The sequence below is a fragment of the Loxodonta africana genome, chromosome 3 (assembly GCF_030014295.1).
Source record: "Loxodonta africana isolate mLoxAfr1 chromosome 3, mLoxAfr1.hap2, whole genome shotgun sequence".
NCBI classification, from domain to species: Eukaryota; Metazoa; Chordata; class Mammalia; order Proboscidea; family Elephantidae; genus Loxodonta; species Loxodonta africana.
The window spans coordinates 2332587-2353212 of record NC_087344.1 but is presented as its reverse complement, the minus strand read 5'-3'; the positions used below and the strand labels follow the sequence as shown (position 1 = coordinate 2353212).

The 20626-nt window shown below is 44.0% G+C and overlaps 1 protein-coding gene across 9 annotated transcripts in view; it reads right to left on the bottom strand.

Annotated features, from left to right (window-relative positions):
* Nucleotides 1-20626, bottom strand: part of LOC100661394 (zinc finger protein 883-like) — a 139806-nt gene that overhangs the window by 26650 nt on the left and 92530 nt on the right. For 4 of the 9 annotated variants that reach the window (XM_010601449.3, XM_064280166.1, XM_064280168.1 and 1 more), the window contains exons 2-3: nt 653-688; nt 300-505 (exon numbers count right to left, since the gene is read on the bottom strand). Coding sequence is in view for 2 of the 9 variants with exons in the window: in XM_064280167.1 (XP_064136237.1) it covers nt 300-302 (3 nt within the window). In the remaining 7 variants the exon portion in view is untranslated. Of the gene's footprint in view, nt 1-299; nt 633-652; nt 689-13302; nt 13351-15038; nt 15388-20626 lie in introns of those variants that run through there. The other 5 variants (XM_064280169.1, XM_010601447.3, XM_010601448.3 and 2 more) reach the window with 5 other exon arrangements.

Sequence of the window (20626 nt, the reverse complement as noted above, 5' to 3'; positions counted from 1 at the left end):
CAGATCACCAAGGCCCAGGGTGGGGATTTAACACCACATGGTGCCAGCTCTGAGAGTCACGTAAGTAAGGTGCCCTCAGGCATCCAAATCTTGAAAAGCCACATGTGAATAGAGAAGGGCCCAGTGACAGTGGAACAAGGCCTCAGGATGCCTCCTAGGCCTCAGTCCCTTGGCCTCCTCTGCCACCTTTTTTTCTCACTGAGGAACCAAAGTCCCACAGCACACAGTTGGTCCCCCAACAATTCATATCAAGTCTCACCCACATGCTGAGAGAAAACCCAGTTCACTGTAGAACTCACCATTTCTTTCTCCAGCTTCCGACAATCTATGGGAACGTTGCCTCTAAGCACAACAAGCTACGTCAGGAAGTGGGATGGGAGTGGAAGCAGAGCACTGGGCAGTTTGGAAGCAGATGAATGTTTGCTCTGCACACGAATCACAGCAGTTGAAATCCTGCAAGATGGTCGCCCTAGGTCCCCAGTTCTCCCTGCACCACACCTGAGACCTGAAACGGAAGAAAGACAGGGAGCAAACAGTGTTGAGGAAGCAGGGAGTGACAGGTTTCTGGCTTCCTCCCAGGCGCAGGGCAATGCTCCACCCTGAGGACATCTACACTGAAGGCAGAACAGGCCGCAGCCTCCGGAGCACACACCTGCGCTCTTCAGGCAGCTCCACGAGCCTCCGCTTTCTGCAACGAGATCACAGATGGTGGAACTTACTTCTCCCGGAGCAGGAGGAGCAGCCAGGCCTGGTCAGGCTGCAAAACGTGAACCTGATTTCTTCCAGGGAGTCAGGGGTCCAATGTTGATGTTGTGGGTTCACCTATGTAACCCTGTGCCTTATAGATTAACACACACACTCTGTTATTTGATATTAACACGGGCAAATTTTCAGGAAGAATATATTTTTCAAGTTTGGTAATGAACTCATAATGCATAATGGTTCATCCTAGTTTAATTATGTGCAGTTAGAACCCTTTATTCACTATGGGTTGGAATTGACTCGACAGCACCAGTTTTGTTTTTTTTTTTTAATAATTTTTATTGTGCTTTAAGTGAAAGTTTACAAATCAAGTTGGTCTCTCACACAAAAACCCATATGCACCTTGCTGGAAAAAAAAAAAAATTTTTTTCTGCTTGCTACACACTCTCAATTACTCATTTACTCTCCCCCTGATGAGACAGCCCGCTCTCTCCCTCCACTCTCTTTTCGTGTCCTTTTCGCCAGCTTCTAGCCCCCTCCACCCTCTCATCTCCCCTCCAGGCAGGAGATGCCAACATAGTCCCAAGTGTCCACCTGATCCAAGAAGCTCACTCCTCACCAGCATCCCTCTCCAACCCATTGTCCAGTCCAATCCATGTCTGAAGAGTTGGCTTCGGGAATGGTTCCTGTCCTGGGCCAACAGGTCTGGGGGGGCATGACCACAGGGTCAACAGCACCAGTTTTTATTCTGCTTTTTAAAAACTTTTCCATTTCATTTCTAGCATTTTAACACGAGATCAGTAGTTTTCCTGTTGTTTTTGCAATTAGCATTTCCTTCTTCCTCCTGATTTTTTTTTTTTCCTCCCTCCATTCTCAAATCGTGGTATCACCGGTATGTGATACCACCAGTACGTGATACCACTAGTACGTAAGCTTTTGAGAAATGTGGGAGGATTCCTGAACAATTTGTCCCTGAACCTTAAAATAAATTGATCAACGAATAAACTAGAAAATCACTAGGTTTTCTCTAAGATGCCATCCATCTACTGCCTCTGTCCCCACTTCTTTCCACCCTGCTTCCCCTTCAGGCTGACTCCTATTCTTTCATTTCTTGGTCTCATGTAGATGTTCTCACTCTAGCATGATTTTTACATCATCGTCTCCCTTGTAAGCATTACACTTCCTTGTACAATTTTCTCTAATTGTACTCTCTATTTTAATTCAAATCCTTATTTCTAGACCTATTATTTCCGCTATAACTAGGAGCTTGTTCAGCACGTAGAATCTCAAGCCCCACCCCAGGATGGCTGAATCAAAACCCTCATTTTAACAAGATACCTGGGTTATCCACATTGACATTCAAGTATGAGAAATATGACATTCAAGTAAGGAGTGGATATATCTGACAAAGTAAATTTCAGGGCAAAGAATATTATCAGGAATAAAGAGCAATACTTCAGAAACGACAAACTGGTCCATTCTCAAAGGATATAACAATCCTAAATAACTATGTTCCCAATAACGGAGTTTCAAAACACACGAAGCAGAAACTGACAGAGCTACGAGGAGAAACACACAAATCCACAGGTTGAACTGCTTCTTGTTGTCGCCAGGTGCTGTCATCAGTTCCAACACATAGCGACCATAGATACAACAGACCAAAACACTGCCGGTCCTGCTGTTTGAGGACCCCTGTTGGAGCCACCGTGTCAATCCATCTTGTGGAGGGTCTTTCTCTTTTTTGCCGACCCTCTACCTTACCAAGCATGATGTCCTTCTCCAGGGACTAGTTCCGCTTGATAACATGTTGAAAATACGTGAGACGAAGCCTCGCCATCCTCGCTTCCAAGGAGCACTATGGCTGTACACCTTTCAAGACAGTCTTGTCAGTTCTTCTGGCAGTCCACAGCATACTCAATATTTTTCACCAACACCGTAATTCCAAGCCGTCAATTCTACTTTAGTCTTCCTTGCTCATTGTCCAGTTTTCGCATGCACATGAGGTGACTGAAAATACCACGGCTTGTGTCAGGTGTACCTTAGTCCCCAAAGTGACATCTTTGCTTTTTAACATTTTAAAAATGTCTTTTGCAGTAAATTGGCCCAATGCAATACGTCACTGGATTTCTCAACTGCTGCTTCCCAGCATGTTGATCCAAGTAAAATGAAATCCTCAACAACTTCAATCTTCTCTCCATTTATCATGATGTTGCTCATTGGTCCAGTTGTGAGGATTTTTGTTTTCTTTATGTTGGAAAAAAAAAAATTTTTTTTTTTTATGCTGAGGTGTAATCCATACTGAAAGTTGTGGTCTTTGATCTCCATTAGTAAGTGCTGCGAGTTCTCTTCTCTTTCAGCAAGCAAGGTTGAGTCATCTGCATATCACAGGTTGTTAACAAGTCTTCCTCCAATCCTGATGCAGCGTTCTTCTTCATATAGTCCCGCTTCTTGGATTTGCTCAGCATACACACTGAATAAGCATGATGAAAGGATACAACCCTGACGCACACCCTTCCTGGCTTTAAATCACACAGCATCCACTTGTTCTGTTCGAACAACTGCCTCTAGGCCTATGTACATGTTCCTTATGAGCACAATTAAGTGTTCTAGAATTCCCATTCTTTGCAATGTTATCCAAAATTTGTTATGATCCACACAGTTGAATGCCTTTGCATAGTCAATAAAACACATGTAAACATTTTTCTGTTATTCTCTGCTTTCAACCAAGATCCATATGATAACAGCAATGATTGCCCTCGTCCCACATCCTCTTCTGAATCCGGCTTGAAATTCTGGCAGTTCCCTGTCGATGTACTGCTGAAACTGCTTTTGAATGATCTTCAGCAAAATTTTATGTGGGTGTGATATGAATGATATTGTCCTGTAATTTCTGCAACCTGTCAGTTAACCTTTTTTTGGAATCTGCACAAATATGTATCTCTTGCAGTCAGCTGGTCAGGATGCAGTCTTCCAGGTTCTCCCGACACAGACGAGTGAACACTGCTAGCACTGCATGTGTTTGTTTAAACATCTCAGCTGATATTCGGCCAATTCCTGGGGCGGTGGTTTTTGCCAATGCCTTCGGTACCACTGGTTCTTGATCTTATGCTGCCTCCTGAAATTGCTGGTCATCAACCCGTTCTTTTGGGTACAGTCACTCTGTGTATTCCTTCCATTTTCTTTTGATGCTTCCTGTGTCATTCAATATTTTCCTCACAGAATCCTTCAATATTGCAGTTTGAGGCTTGGATTTTTTCTTCAGTTCTTTCAGCTTGAGAAATGCCGAGTGTATTCTTCCCTCGTGGTTTTCTAACTCCAGGTCTTTGCATATGTCACTATAATACTTTTTTTGTCTTCTTGAGCAGCCATTTGAAATCTTCTCTCAGTTCTATTCCTTCATCACTTCTTCCATTCACTTTAGCTACTCTATGTTCAAGAGCAAGTTTCAGAGTCTTTCCTGACATCCACTTTGGTCTTTTCGTTCTTATCTTTTTAATGACCTTTTGTTTTCTTTGTGTATGATGTCCTTGCTGTCATTCCACAACTTGTCCAGTCTTCAGTCATGAGGGTTCAATGCATTAAAATCTACTCTTGAGATGACCCCTAAATTCAGGTGGGATATACTCAAGTTCATATTCTGGTTCTTATGGACTTGTTTTAATTTTCTACAGCTTCAGCTGGAACTTGCATATGAGCAACTGATGGTCTGTTCTGCAGTGGGCCCCTGGCCTTGTTCTGACAGATGATATTGAGCTTTCCCATCACCTCTTTCCACAGATGTAGCAGAGTTGATTCCTATGTTTTATATCTAGTGAAGTCCAAGTGTATAGTCACCATTTATTTTGTTGAAAAAAAGGTACTTGCAAGGAAGAAGTCGTTGGTCTTGAAAAATTCTATCATGTGGTCTCTGGCATTGTTTCTATCACCAAGGCCCTATTTTCCAACTACTAAACCTTCTTCCTTTCCAACTTCCACATTCCAATCATCAGTAATAATCAATGAATCTTGATTACATGTTTGATCAATTTTAAACTGCAGAAGTTGGTAAAAACTTTAATTTCCTCATCTTTTGCATTACCTGTTGGTGTGTAAATTTGAATAATAGTCATATTAACTGGCATTCCTTGTTGTTAGGTGTTGTCGAGTCAGTTCTGACTTATGGTGACCCTATGTATAACAGAACGAAACACCACCTGGTCCTGTGCCATCCTCACAATAGTTGTTATGCTTAATCCTACTGCTGCAGCCACTGTGTCAACCCATCTCATTGAGGGTCTTCCTCCTTTTTGATGACCCTCTACTTTACCAACATGATGTACTTCTCCAGGGACTGGTCCTTTCCAATAACACGATAAAAGTATGTGAGAGGAAGTCTTGCCATCCTTGCTTCTAATAAGCATTACAGCGGTACTTCTTCCAAGATTTGTTTATTCTTCTGGCAGTCCGTGGTATATTCAATATTCTTCACCAACACCCTAATTCAAAGGCATCAATTCTTCTTTGGTCTTTCTTGTTCATTTTCTAGCTTTGACACGCATATGAGGCGACTGAAAACACCATGGCTTGGGTCAGGCGCACCTTCATCCTTCAAGTGACATCTTTTTTTTTTTTAAACACTTTAAAGAGGTCCTTTGCAGCAGATTTACCCAATGCAATGTGTCTTTTGATTCCCTGACTGCTGCTTCCATGGCTGTTGATTGTGGATCCAAGTAAAATGACATCCTTGACAACATCAATCTTTTCTCCGTTTATCATGATGCTGCCTACTGGTCCAGTTGGGAGGATTTTTGTTTTCTTTATGTTGAGATGTAATCCATATTGAAGACTGTAGTCTTTGATCTTCATCAGTAAGTGCTTCGAGTCCTCTTCACTTTCAGCAAGTAAGGTTGTGTCATCTGCATACCGCAGATTATTAATGTGTGTTCCACTGATCCTGATGCCTCCTCCTTCTTCATATAATCCAGCTTCTCCTATCATTTACTCAGCATACAGACCTTTCTTGACTTTAAACCATGCGGTATCCCCTTGTTCTGTCTGAACGACTGCCTCTTGATCTATGTACAGGTTCCTCATGAGTACAACTAAGTGTTCTGGAATTCTCATTCTTTTCAATGTTACCCGTAATTTGTAATGATCCACACAGTTGAATGCCTTTATATAGTCAATAAAACACAGGTAAACATCTTTCTGGGATCCTCTGCTTTCAGCCAGGATCCATCTGACATCAGCAATTACATCCCTTATTCCATGTCTTCTTCTGAATCAGGCTTGAATTTCTGGCAGTTCTCTGATGATGCACTGCTACACAGCTTTTGAATGATCTTCAGCAAAATTTAACGTGCGTGTGATATTAATGATATTGTTCAATAATCCACATTGTTTACCACCTTTCTTTGGAATGGGTACAAATATGGATCTCTTCTAGTCGGTTGGCCAGGTAGCTGTCTTCCAAATTTCTTGGTATAGACGAGTGAACACCTCCAGGGCTGCATCTGTTTGTTGAAACATTTCAATTGGCATTCTGTCAATTCCTGGAGACCTGTTTTTTTGCCAACATTGTCAGTAAAGCTTGGACCTCTTTCTTCAGTACCATCAGTTCTTGATCATGTGCTAACTCCTGAAATGGCTGAACGTCAATCAATTCTTTTGGTACAGTGACTCTGTGTATTCCTTCCATCTTCTTTTGATGCTTCCTGTGTCATCTAATATATTCCCTGTAGAATTCTTCAATATTGCAACTCGAGGCTGGGATTTTTTCTTCATTTCTTTCACCTTGGGTCTGCCATTTAGGCGTAGGGATATTATCTTATCACTGACAGCACTGTGTTTCAGGATAGATCTTCAAATGTTCTCTTTGACGATGCATGTGCCACTATTCCTCTTCAATTTTTCACTCCCGGCATAGGAGACCATATGAGTGTCTCAATCAAAACAGCCAATTTTCTCCATTAGCACTCTCTAAATTTAATTGACATCCTTATTCTATACTTAATATCTCCAGCATAAGATAGGATCTTGTTCAGTGTGTAGAATCTCAAGCCCCACCCCAGAACTGCTTAATCAAAATCCGCATTTTAACAAGATCACTTGGTTATTCACGATGACATTCAAGCATGAGAAACATTCACCGATCTATAACCTGTAACTCAAGGAATAAGCAGTCTACAAACGGATGCCCTTGGACCATCTACATCTACATTATATCACTGTACTATCAATCTCCACGTCTAGGCCTCCTCACAGTCTTCCTTAAATTGTTCATAACAAGCTCCTGCCTGACGTCCTTCAATCATGCTTGTCAATTTCAAAATCTTTCTGCAGCACAAAACCAAAAAAAACAAACCCAGTGCCACTGAGTTGATTCCGACCCATAGTGACCCTATAGGACAGAGCAGAACTGCTCCATAGAGTTTCCAAGGAGCCCTGGTGGGTTCAAACTGCCAACCCTTTGGTTAGCAGCCGTAGCACTTAACCACTACGCCACCAGGGTTTCCAGCACAAGAAATGCTTAATGCCTGTCACTGGCTGTCCACTGGCCTTCAAAGTCCCCAGAGTGGTCAGCATGGTTCTAGGACTGCCTAATGCCCATCACTGGCTGTTCACTGGCTTTCAAAGTCCCTGGAGTGGTCACCATGGTTCTAGGACTGCTTAATGCCCATCACTGGCTGTTCACTGGCCTTCAAAGTCCCCGGAGTGGTCACCATGGTTCTAGGACTGCTTAATGCCCATCACTGGCTGTCCACTGGCCTTCAAGAAGCCCAGAGCAGTCAGCATGGGTCTAAACGACCTGTGGCCACTGCCTCCTCCAATCTGGATTATACAGCCACCCTCACCCCCAATTTGTTCTCTCTGCTTTGATCATCTCTTTCATCAAGGAATGGCTGATACTGGGTTCTCTGCTGCCTCAGGGATTTACACATTCATTTTTCCCAACTGAAATACTCTTTCCACTCCTACCCAATCCGCACATTATCAGCCCTACACAACCATGCATGGAGCTGACAAAAACTAATTTTCTGAGTCTTCGCTAAAATCATTTTCCTTCTGAAACAATCTAACGTAAAAAAAAAAAAAAAACCAAACCCATTGTTGTCAACTTGATTGGTCCTTTTTTTCCTACAGGTATCAGATGTGCCTGATTTTTCATTATTTATTTAAAACTGTCTCCCATGGTGGACTATAAATCTATGGCTAGACACTAGGTATTTTGTTTTCCTGTTCCTTCTGGCCTAGGATACTGATGACCAAGGACACACATAGATCATCGCCTGTTGTACATACTTTTGAGCAGCACTATCCAAGGGAACTTTCTGTGAAGATGGACACGTTCTGTCTCTGCACAGTCCCATATGGTAGACCACTGGACCCATGTGGGGCTGTTTAGCACTGAACATATGACTAGTGCAACTGAGAAACTGAACTTTGTAAGTTTTAATTAATTTTAATTGAAATAGCAACATCTGGCTAGTTGACATCACAGCTCTAGCGGACTCACCAGAACCCTAAGCGGCCAACACAGCAGGGTGGGTGTGAAAGCTGCCAACACCACAATGTACAGCTTTCCTGTGAATTCTTAGTTATTAAGAATTCCCCTCAGATAACTTACATTTCCTAAAGTCCTAATCCATGCCAGAGCTGTGCTCTTCCTTTCTTTTAGCTTGAAGCTTCAGAAATGGGAATGGAGCCTGTTTCAGAGGCCACAGTCGGATTCTTCGTGGCCCGGAGGAGACAACCTACAGGTTGAGATGTGGGCTCTTGGGTACCAGTGGACTCAGGCACCAAACCCTTCCATAGTCCACCTGGGCCAGTCAGGACTGTGTGGCTCTGAAACCTAACGTGTCCTGTTGCATACGGAAACAGAACTGGCCCAAGCAGGGTAACATTCAGCTCAACTTGCCTGTATTTACATGGCTGAAGTTAATGTCAACCTAAATTGGATTTACTTCATTCTGAAGACTGCAATGGTATTTAAACACAGAATTGAGAGGGAATAACTGAGGGGAGAGAGGGGCACTCTCTGAGGAGGTGACATCTGAAATGAAACCTAAATTACAAGAATTATCAAATTCCCAGGGTTAAAAAGTTTTCCTCCCATCAGAAGAAATACCTGGTGCAAAGACTGAAAGGCAGGAAAAATCCTGACATCTATGAAAAAGGTTTTTAAAATTGTGTCAAGAGCTCATCTAAAATTAGAGTGCCATAAATTTAAGTCGGAGAGCTGTACACAAGTCTGAACACTTAGGATACTGTTTACCAGTGTAAAACAGGTGGATTTTATTCTATATATGACTGAAGCTTACTTGGTTTACATTGTGTAAATATGCCTCTTGCTCCTGGGAGGAGATTACACCTTCTTGTGAGAGAAGCAAAAGTAGAAGAAAGTTTAGAGGCTGCTCTCACAAGGTAGCTCTCTCGCTGAGCAGCTTGGACTATTCCCCTAGCTTAGTGAGTGGATGCTGATGCTGCTTACCGGTTGGGAAAACCAGGTGAGAAGTAGATATGTCAGGTGAGACTGTAAAAGCTCCGTCTTGGACACGTTAGGTTTCAGAGCCACACAGTCCTGACTGGCCCAGGTGGACTATGGAAGGGTTTGGTGCCTGAGTCCGCTGGTACCCAAGAGCCCACATCTCAACCTGTAGGTTGTCTCCTCCGGGCCACGAAGAATCCAAATGTGGCCTCTGAAACAGGCTCCATTCTCACTTCTGAAGCTTCAAGCTAAACGAAAGGAAGAGCACAGCTCTGGCATGGATTAGGACTTTAGGAAATGTAAGTTATCTGAGGGGAATTCTTAGTACCTAAACTAGGAAAATTCAGTAGTTTTGAATGAAGGTTTGAATTTCAGGTGAAGGGACTACATTACCAGTCACGTCTCCAAGGAGAACTTCAGTCCAAAAAGGGAGTACTTTTAGAATACCAACCTCTAGGGAAGGGAAAAATAAAAGACACCACATTCTTCTACCAATGTTGACATTACAAGCGGTGTTTAGTGACCATTTTTATTCTATGCACTTTTGAACTTTTGACATGTGCAATATTTTTATTATTTTTAAAAATAAGAATATTTATTTTCTCCACATGCTAGTTTTCAACAATGGATTCCAAGATACAATACCTAAAGCACACGCAATAAAAGACAAAACAGATAAATTAAAAACCTTACGCATCAAAGGACACCACCAACAAAGTGAAGAGACAACCTACAGAATGGGAGAAAATACAGCGAAATCTGTAAAAGCCGAAACTCGCTTGGGACTGCCTTGTTCTTCCTGGTCTCGCAAGTTTTCACCTTTGACAGGGTGCAGCCTTACCACTTTCCTAACACTTGTTTTAGTGGAAAATATATGAGTTTTCCTTCTCTGACAGGTTTCCACCTTACACGGGTTCTGGCTTTCACATATTTTACTGTATTTGGGAATGAAATATCTCATAAGAGTCTGGTATCCAGAGTATATAAAGAACTACCATTCAATAACATACAAGCAAACCATTTCAAAAATAGGGCAAAACCTTAAACAGACATTTCACCAAAGATGATACAGAAGTGGTCGATAAACACGTGAAAAGATGGAACGCAAGTCAAAACCACCTCATCCCTACTAGGAGGGCTACTATCGGAAAAACAGAAAACAACGAGGGATGCGGAGAACGTGGAGCAGTGGCTGTTAGGACTGTAAAATGACGAAGTCTCTGTGGAAAAGTTTAGCGGTTCCTCAAAAACTTAAATATACAATTACCCTGTGGCCCAGAAATTTCCATCTCTATGAGTGCTGATGGCGTGGATGGTTAAGTACTCGGCTGCTAAGCACAAGGTCGGTGGTTCAAACTCACCCAGTGGCTCTGTGGGAGAAAGCCCTAGTGATTCCATAAAGACTACAACCGAGAAAACCCGATGGCACCGTTCTACTCTGTCACATGGGACCACTGGGAGTCTGAAATCACCCTGACAGCTCCTGACAACAACACCCAAAAGGCTTGAGAGCAGAGAAGCAGGCAGGTGTTTTTACACCAATGCTCACTGCAGCACTATTCACAATAGCCCAAAAGTGAAAAACCCAAATGTCCACCACGGACAAAGCAAACGGAATACCACCCAGTCATAAAGAGAAAGGAAGTTCTCATAAAGGCGACCACATGGGTGAACCTTGAAAACACTATGCTAAGTGAAACAAATCAGACAAAAAGGACAAGTATTGTGCAATCCCAAACCCAGTGCCGTAGAATCGATTCCGACTCACAGCGACCCTACAGGACAGAGTAGAACTGCCCCATAGGGTTTCCAAGGAACACCTGGAGGATTCGAACTGCCGACCTTTTGGTTAGCAGCCGTAACACTTAACCACTATGCCACCAGGGTTTTCTGTACAATTCCTCTTGAATGAAATACACAGAACAGGCAAGTGTACAGAGACCAAATGGTTACCAGGGGTGGAGGGAGGGGAGTTCATGGTTAAGAGGCACCCGGTGTCGGCTGAAGGTGATGGAAGAGCCAGAAACTGACAGTGGTGATGGCTGTACAACGTGGTGAAAGTAATTAATGTTACAGAATTGTACACGTAAAAGTGGTTGAAGTACGGAAAGGTTTTGTTATATACGTTTTACCACACACATACAAAAAAAAGCATGAAATGACATCATTAAAAGAAAACAAGTCTCGGGGAACATCTAGCTCAACTGGCATAACACAGTTATGAAGAAAACGTTCTATAGTTTACTTTGGTGAGTAGCATCTGGGATCTTAAAAGTCTGTGAGTGGCTATGTAAGATACTCCACTGGTCTCACCCCGTCTGGAGCAAAAGAGAATGCAGAAAACCGAAGACACAAGAGAAAGATCAGTGCAAAGGACTAATGGACACTACCACGGCCTCCACCAGACTGAGCCCAGCACAACTAGGTGGTGCCCGGCTACCGCCACCAGCTGCTCCGGCAGGGATCACAATAGAGGGTCCTGAACAGAGCCGGAGAAAAATGTAGAACAGAATTCTAACTCACAAAAAAAAAAAGACCAAGCTTGCTGGTCTGCAGAGACTGGAGAAACCCTGAGAGTATGGCCCCCAAACACCCTTTTAGCTCAGTAATAAAGTCACTCCTGAGGTTCACCCTTCAGCCAAAGATTAGAAAGGCCCATAAAACAAAACGAGACTAAATGGGCACACCAGCCCAGGGGCAAGGAATAGAAGGCAGGAGGGGACAGGAAAGCTGGTAATAGGGAACCCCAAGGTTGAGAATGCGAGAATGTTGACATGTTGTGGGGTTGGCAACCGGGATCACAAACCAATACATGTACTAACTGTTTTAATAAGAAGCTAGTTTGTTCTGTAAACCTGCATCTAAAACACAATAAGAAAGGAAAAAAAAATTTAGTTTCTTGGTCTGAGTATGTCAGCAAAAGCAGGGAAATTTAGATACTATGGGAATACAAGGAGCAAAGTGGGTGCTTCAAAGATTTAATGCCAATCTTAGGCTGCACGAACGTCTAATACCAATCCCACTGCCACAGGGTCAATTCTGACTCACAGTGACCCCGTGAGGTAGGGTAGAATTGTCCCACTGGGTTTCCGAAGCTGAAACATCTACAGAAGCAGACTGCCACATCTTTCTCCATAGAGGTCTGGTGGGTTGGAACAGCTGACCTTCCTGTTAGCAGCTGAGAGCTTAACCACCACACCACCAGGGCTCCTTTTGTACTAACCTAGAGAAATAAAATGACGTTTGAGAACTGCAGTGTGTAAAGCATGGACCTTTTAACGTAACTGACTCTGGATCACCTTTTATTAATATGAAGAAAAAAAAAAAAAAACAAAAATCAGGACTACTTCCATAACAAAAAAAATCACATGAAATATAATTCTAAGTAGTAAAAAAAAAAAAAAAAAAAAAGAGTTTATGCTTATTGCACTGGACTTCCCAATGATTTCTCAAACAGGACACTTAAATATGCTCCATGGGGTTTTCAGTGCTGTGGACTTCCAGAAGCAGATCACCAGGACTGATTTCCAAGGCACGTCTGGGTGGGTTCAAACCACCAACTTTCCAGCTAGTGATCTTAACTTTTTCCACCACCCAGGGACTCCCTACTTGACACTTTCTTTGTAAAATAATTATTACAAAAGATGAGGTGATTTTTGCAACACTGTACTACGGCTGACCCTCTAGGATCTGCTGAAGTATTTTAATTAGTCTCACCAATACTCACTGTTCTGACATTGGGCATATGCATAATTTTTGTTCCAAGAAGCCTTCAACCTTTTAAGAAGTGTGGTTCTTTGGGAGCAAAAATTAGGGATTAATCACCAGCATCCAGTCCAGCACAGGTCACAGACTGGCTGTGCGATCTCTATAAACCCCACATCGCCTGCATTAAACTTGCTCAGCAACATCACTTTTTACATCAGACCAATTAGGATTGTAGCTCACACAGTCATGATGAAAATTTCTGCTTTACAGCCAGAGAAATTCCTTGGAACATACCGCTTACTAAATATCTGCCTCCTGAAATTGGGATATAGTGCTAAATGTGTGTACTAATTCCAACTCACGCTTCTCTACTCTTTATGTCTTACATACTTATAACCACTAAAGGAGGGGGATATACTCCTCACCACAGTCTTCATTTTTGTATGACCAGCAATACTCCACAGAAGTCCTGCCTGAGGAAGCACAGAAAACAAAGAGGAGCCATGTTAGGCAGGGAAATTGTGGTCAGGGATATGCCCCTTGGTGTAAGAACAGACCTGCCACTTACTAGATATTTCTCCATGGGCAAGCTCTTTAAATCAACCCAGATTATTACTTTAGTAAAATGCTGCAAATACTCCCTACCTCACAGTGTTGTTTTGAGAATAAAATGAGGTGCAGTGTATAAAGAACTTAGCACAATGCCCAGCGCTTCTGGAAAAGCTCAATAAATGGTCAATACACATACAGGACAAGGGTGATGGAGGCCTGATGAGGAGCTCGACATGACTGCAGTGTCTGTACATCTGTCCGTGTCTGAGTGTCTGTCTGTCTGTGGGCGTGTCTGTCCGTCTGTCTGTCTGTGGGCGTGTCTGTGTCTGTGTGTTTGTCCGTCTGCGGCTGCACGTGTCTGTGGGCATGTCTGTGTCTGTCTGTCTCTGTGTATCTGTCTGTCTGTGGGCATGTCTATGTGTCTGTCTGTGGGCATGTGTGTGCCTGTGTCTGTCTGTCTGTCTGCCTGCGGCCGCATGTCTATGTATCTGTCTGTGGGCGTGTCTGTGTGTCTGTCTGTGGGCCTGTGTGTGTGTCTGTGTCTCTCTGTATGTCTGTCTGTGGGCCTGTGTGTGTGTCTGTCTCTCTGTATGTCTGTCTGTGGGCGTGTGTGTGTCTGTGTCTCTGTCCGTCTGCGGCCGTGCATGTCTGTCTGTGTCTCTGTGTGTCTGTCTGTGGGCGTGTGTCTGTCCGTCTGTGGCTGTGCGTGTCTGTGTGTCTGTGGGCGTGTCTGTGTCTGTCTGTCTGTGGGCATGCGTGTGCCTGTCCGTCTGTGTCTGTCTGTCCGTCTGCGGCCGCGCGTGTCTGTCCGTGTGTCTGTCTGTCTGTGGCCGGGCGTGTCTGTCTGTCCGTCAGCGGCCGTGCGTGTCTGTGCCTCTCTGTGTCTGTCTGTGGGAGTGTCTGTCTGCCTGTGGGCATGTCTGTGTCTGTCTGTGGGCTTGTGTGTGTCTGTGTCTGTGTGTCTGTCCGTCTGTGTCTCTCTGTGTCTCTGTGGGCATGTGTGTGTGTGTGTCTGTCCGTCTGTGGCCGTGTCTCTGTCTGCCCGTCTGTCTGTCTGTCTGTCTGTCTGTGTCTGTGTGTCTATCTATCTGGGGGCGTGTCTGTCTCTGTGTGTCCGTCTGTCTGTGTCTCTGTCTGTGTTTGTCTGTGTCTGTCCGTCTGTGTCTCTCTGGGTGTCTCTGTCCGTCTGCTGCCGCGCGTGTCTGTCTGTGGGCGTGTCTGTGTCTGTCTGTCCGTCTGCGTCTGTCTGTCCGTCTGCGGCCGCGCGTGTCTGTCTGTGGGCGTGTCTGTGTCTGTCTGTCCGTCTGCGTCTGTCTGTCCGTCTGTCTGTCTGCGGCCGCGCGTGTCTGTCTGTGTCTCTCTGTGTGTCTGTCTGTGGGCGTGTCTGTGTCTGTCTGTCCCTCTGTGTGTCTGTCTGTCCGTCCGTCTGCGGCCGCGCGTGTCTGGGCGCCGGCCCAGGAGGCCGAGGAGCCCGGCGGAGGCCGCACGGTCACGACGAGAACAGAGAAGCCCGCGGAGCGCGGGGAGCGGAGCATCTAGACTCAGGCCGACGAGCCCCGCTCCTCACAGCCCCCCGGGGACGCCGCCGCCGCTGCTCCGAGAAGCTCACCTGCGCGCGGCGACGATGCCCACGCTCTCACCTGGGAAGGCGGCGAGAGACGCGGGTCCCCACCGCCTCGGCCTCCGGAAAGCAGCGGCGCCCGCGGGCCCGGGGTCGCGCAGGAAGCGGCGGAGACGGAGAGACCGGGGTGGCGAGGGGAGCGGGAGCCGCGCCCTCAGAGCCGGGACGGGGACCCGCGGGTCGCCCGCTAGGGGAGCCGGCGGACCGGAAACAGAACCGCACTGACTTCTAGCCGGAGCGGGGGGCGACGGACCGCGGCTGCCCATTCGTGGACACACTGTTCCGCTTCCGGCCGCGGGACGCTTGGTGCCTCAGGGAAGGGGCTCCGTGCGCGAACCTGGAGGGCTCTGACTAGTGACCGTGGGGCTCAGTGGTTCCCCCTCTTATATGGGATCTGACCGCGGCTGTCCTTATTTCCTCTCGAGAAAAAAGTCTAGGTTTTCTTAAATGCAGCAGAAACGCGGATTTCAACAGTCGAAGATACCTTTCGGAAGCAGAGAAAGTTGGTATTTGCATATTTGGCTATTTGAAAAAACTTTACCACGTTCTTTAGATAAATCATTTCTTGCTCCTCATAAGCATTTCCCCGTCTTTGGAGCTGTGGAGCCTCTAGTGCGGCTTCTGGTTCACGGTTTGTCATCTCTTAGAGATACCAGGTATCGTTCCCTCAGAGCAGGCGGAGTCTGTGCAGACCCAGCCTGACCCCTCCAGGCGCTCAGGACCCTGGAGAGAGGAGTTTTCCAGGGTGAGAGGCTGGAAGGTACCAGTGGTTCTCAGGGCCAGTAGGGAGAAGGCGAAGGACCTTCGAAAATGACAACTGTAAACAGTTTTTCCTTTTTTCCATACTATGTTAAGAAAAACAAAACAAAACGTGTTGCCATCTAGTCAATTCCGACTCAAAGCGACCCTATAGGACAGAGTAGAACTGCCCTACAGGGATTCCAAGGAGTGGCTAGCGGATTCCACCTGCCGACCTTTTGGTTAGCAGCCAAGCTCTGAACCACTGCACCACCAGGGCTCCTCTGATACGTATGTAAAAAAAAAAAATTTTTTTATTCTAGTAAAATGGCACATAGTGTGTACTAATCTTAAGTGTACAACGCGATGAATGTTTACATCTGGATATACACTCATATAACCTCCGAGATCAAGTTAGGAAAATTTTCAGATCCCCTCCTGCCCTCCTCCCAGTTGGCATTCACCCTAGGAGCAACCAGTCCTCTGACTTATTCCATAGGTAAGATTTCCCCGTTTTGAACTTCAAATAATCTGAATAATACTGTATGAAGTACGTTGTGTCTGACTTCTTCTAGTCAACATAATGTCTGTGAAATTTTAGCTATGTTGTTGCACAGAGCAGTAATTTATTATCTTTTTTGTTGCTGTGTTTTATTCCAATGGATGAATATACCGCAATTTTTCTTATTCCTGTATTCATTCATTTTATTCTGTTGTTAAAATTTGTATTATAACCCAGCATACAGTCTATCTTACTGAATATTCAGTGAGCACTTGGAAATAATGTGTCTGATGCTGTTGTTGGGTGGAGTGTTTAATAAACGTCAATTAGGTCAAGGTGGTTGATGGTGTTTGTCTTAGTCATCTAGTGTTGCTATATCAGACATACCACAAGTGGGTGGGTTTAACAAACAGAAATTTATTTTCCCACAGTTTAGGAGGCTAGAAGTCCCAGTTCAGGGCTCTGGCTCTAGGGGAAGCATTTCTCTCTCTGTAGGCTATGGGGGAAGTTCCTTGTCTCTTCTGAGTTTCTGATGCTGGGTGATCATTATGTGAACTGTCATGTATCTTCCCCCATCTCTGCTCCTCTCCCTTGCTTGTTTAATCTCTTTTATATCTCAAAAGAGATTGACTCAAGGTACACCCTGCACTATTCCTGCCTCATTAACATAACAAAGACAAGCCATTCCCAAATGGGATTATAACCACAGGCATGTTGTTGTTGTTGTTAGGTGCTGTCGAGTCTGTTCCCGTATCAGGTACAACAGAACGAAACACTGCATGGTCCTGCGCCATCTTCACAATCGTTGTTATGCTTGATCCCATTGTTGGAGCCACTGTGTCAGTCCATTTCCTTGAGGATCTTCCTCTTTTTTGCTGACCCTCTACTTTATCAAGCATTATGTCCTTCTCCAGGGACTTGTCCCTCCAGACAACATGTCCAAAGTTGGTGAGACGCAGTCTTGCCATCCTTGCTTCTAAGGAGCATTTTGGCTTTACTTCTTCCAAGACAGATTTGTTTATTCTTTTGGCAGTCCACTGTATATTCAATATTCTTCACCAACAGTGTTGCAGTGGGTAAAGCAATGGACTACTAACAAAAAGTCAGCTGTTCGAAACCACTATGGGCTCCACGGCAGAAAGATGTGGCAGTCTGCTTCTGTAAAGATTTACAGCCTTGAAAACCCTATGTGGTCACTATGAGTCGGATTCAACTAGACGGCAGTGGTTAACCACAGGTTAGGCTTTACAAAACATGTATTTGGGGGACACAATTCACTCCATAACAGTGTTGTTCAGATCTACAATATGCTCGCTGACTTCCATATCTGTCTTAGTTATCTAGTACTGCTGTAACAAATACAACAAGTGGATGGCTTTTAGAAACAAATTTATTTTCTCACAGTTTAGGAGGCTAGAAGTCTGAATGCAGGGTGCTGGCTCCAGGGAAAGGCTATCTCTGTCAACTCTGGTGGAAGGTCCTTGTCTCTTTTGAGCTTCTGCTCCTGGACAATCTTCATGTGGCTTGGCATATTTCTTCTTCTATTTTTGCTGGCCAGAGACACAGACTACACTAATCCTGCATCATTATCGCAACAGAAAACTCATTCCTAAATGGGATTATAACCACAGTCATGGAGGTTAGGATTTATGAAACACGTTTTTTGGTGACACAATTCAATCCATAACAATATCCTTGTGAAGATGGGAGGAGGTTGGTGAAAACATAGTTGAGAAAACAAAGAGAATTATGATGAGGTCAAAATGTTCATGAATAAAGGAAATATGATTAAGGGATTTTCAAGTGCTTGGGAAATTTTGTTTCGTGTTAATAGTATACTCAGGGGCAAATCACATCCCCAGTGTGTTGCTGAAGATGCTGCTGGGCAATATGGACCATTGATCCAATATGGAATTTATCTCTTCTTGGGTTTGGTTTGCCAAAGGGTTTTGTTTTTATAATTTTGAACAAGATTACAGAAAAGGGGACATATTACATATTCATCATCCTGCTAACTTCCTATGATAAAAGGCATCAAGGTAAGTTGACTGTTAAGAGGGTTCAAATGCCATAACACACCATTACCCAAGGTTATTATTGTCAAGAAGGCTGAATAGTGCGCTGTCTCAAAGTTCAAATTTTAGAGTCTGAATCCTAGCTCTGCCATGTACCAGCCTGGAGTTTTTGTTTGTTTTTGGTCAAGTCACTTCACCTCCCTCAGCCTCAGTTTCCTCTTATATGAAATTGGAGATATAGGAGTACCTCCTCCATAGGTTGTGTGAGATTATCTACTCGTGCTCTGCTTTTCTTCCATCCCTTCCTCCTCCTTTTTGTAATGATACTGTGATTTTCCTTTGGGGAGCTGCCCTTCCTTTAGTGTGGTTCAAATGGTTCTAATAAGGTGGACCTCACTTCCCAGCTGTAAGGATAGGTGGGTGACCCATGCATGGTACTAAGAGAACCCTGTTGTTGTTGTTGTTGTTGTTGTTGTTAGATACCATTGAGTTGCTTCCAACTCACAGCGACCCCATGTACAACAGAATGAAACACTACCTGGTCCTACACCATCCTGACAATCGTTGTTATGTATGGGCCCATCGTTGCAGCCACTGTGTCAATCCATCCCATTGAGGATCTTTCCCATTTTTGCTGACCCTCTACTTTACCAAGCATGATGTCCTTCTCCAGGGTTGTTTGGTCCCTCCTGATAACATGTCCAAAGTATGTGGGATGAAGTCTCTCCATCTCTCTTTCTAAGGAACATTCTGTCTGTACTTCTTCCAAGACAGATTTGTTTGTTCTCCTTATGGATTGAATTGTGTCCCCCAAAAATATGTGTCAACTTGCTTAGGCCATGATTCCCAGTATTGTGTGGTTGTCTTCCATTTCATGATTAATGTAATTTTCCTATTTGTTGTAAACTCTAATCTTTGCCTGTGGTTATTGAGGCAAAATTGGGTTATATTAAAGAAGATTAGGGTGGGATGTAACACTCTTGCTTAGGTCGCGTCCTCTTGCTTAGGTCGCATCCCTGATCCAATGTAAAGGTAGTTTCCCTGGGGTGTAACCTACATTATCTTTTATCTTACAAATGATAAAAGGAAAGAGAAGTGAGCAGGGGGGCTCATACCACCAAAAAAGCAGCACCGGGAGCAGAATGCATCCTTTGTACCTGGGGTTGCTGAGGAGAAGCTCCTAGTCCAGGAAAAGATTGATGAGAAGGACCTTCCTCCAGAGCTGACGGAGAGAGAAAGCCTTCCCTGGAGCTGATGCCCTGAACTTGGACTTCTAACTTACTAGACTGTGAGAAAATGAATTTCTCTTTGTTAAAGCCATGCACTTGTTGTATTTCTGTTATAGCAGCACTAGATAACTAAGTTCTTATAGCAGTCCATGGTATATTAAATATTCTTTGCCAACCCCATAATTCAAACTCCTCAATTCTTTTTTGATCTTCCGTATTCATTGTACCATGGGCACAGTGATTGGCTCAGCAGTTTACATGTGATCTGCATAAGGCAAACCAGAATTCATTCTAGGACTTTTGCCGAGGTTGTTGGGGGAACTGCGCTAGGGTTGTTACCTTGATATCATGTAAGCATGGAATTGATGGCATTCACCTCATAATAACATGACGATAGTCTATGGATAAAGCAACTTAAAGGGAAGTAGAGCAAAGAAAAAGACATTGTCCTGATGATATTATTGAGCCCGTGGATACAGCCATGTCTATAGCCAGCTTTCCCAAAGACTTCTAAGCAAATGAGCCATTTTTTTAACATAAAATATCTTGATCTGTATTTTTACTAACTGCAATCAAAAGATTCTTTATTAATTTTGGCTTATTGGGATAATAAAGTGAGATGATACATTTAAAATGCTTAACACAACACCTGACGAAGAATTACTCCTCAATCAATAATATCTATTATTATTATCAGGGCTGAGTCAAAAGGTTTTGGATTTTTGGTGACATCTAATGGAAAAGGTGGAACAATTTACTTTCTGAAAACCATTGTGAGGGTAATTCAGAGAACTTTTGAGTTTTGCTAAAACTTTTTATTTGAGGACACTAGGTTGTTGGACAAATTACTCTAAAAAAAAAAGGCACAGAGGCATATAATTTGGGTCTTTTACAGACAATGTGATTTGTCTTTCCAATGAGTTGAGAGAAAGACCAAGCAAATATTTTAAAGTAGAGAGCTGAAGTCACAGGATGTCATAGGGTTTGGTGTTTCTGATGGTTAAGGTTGTGTGTTGACTTGGCTGGGCCATGATTCTCAGTGGTTTGCAGCTACGATGCAGTTTAGCAGCTACGTAATGATGTAATTACTTC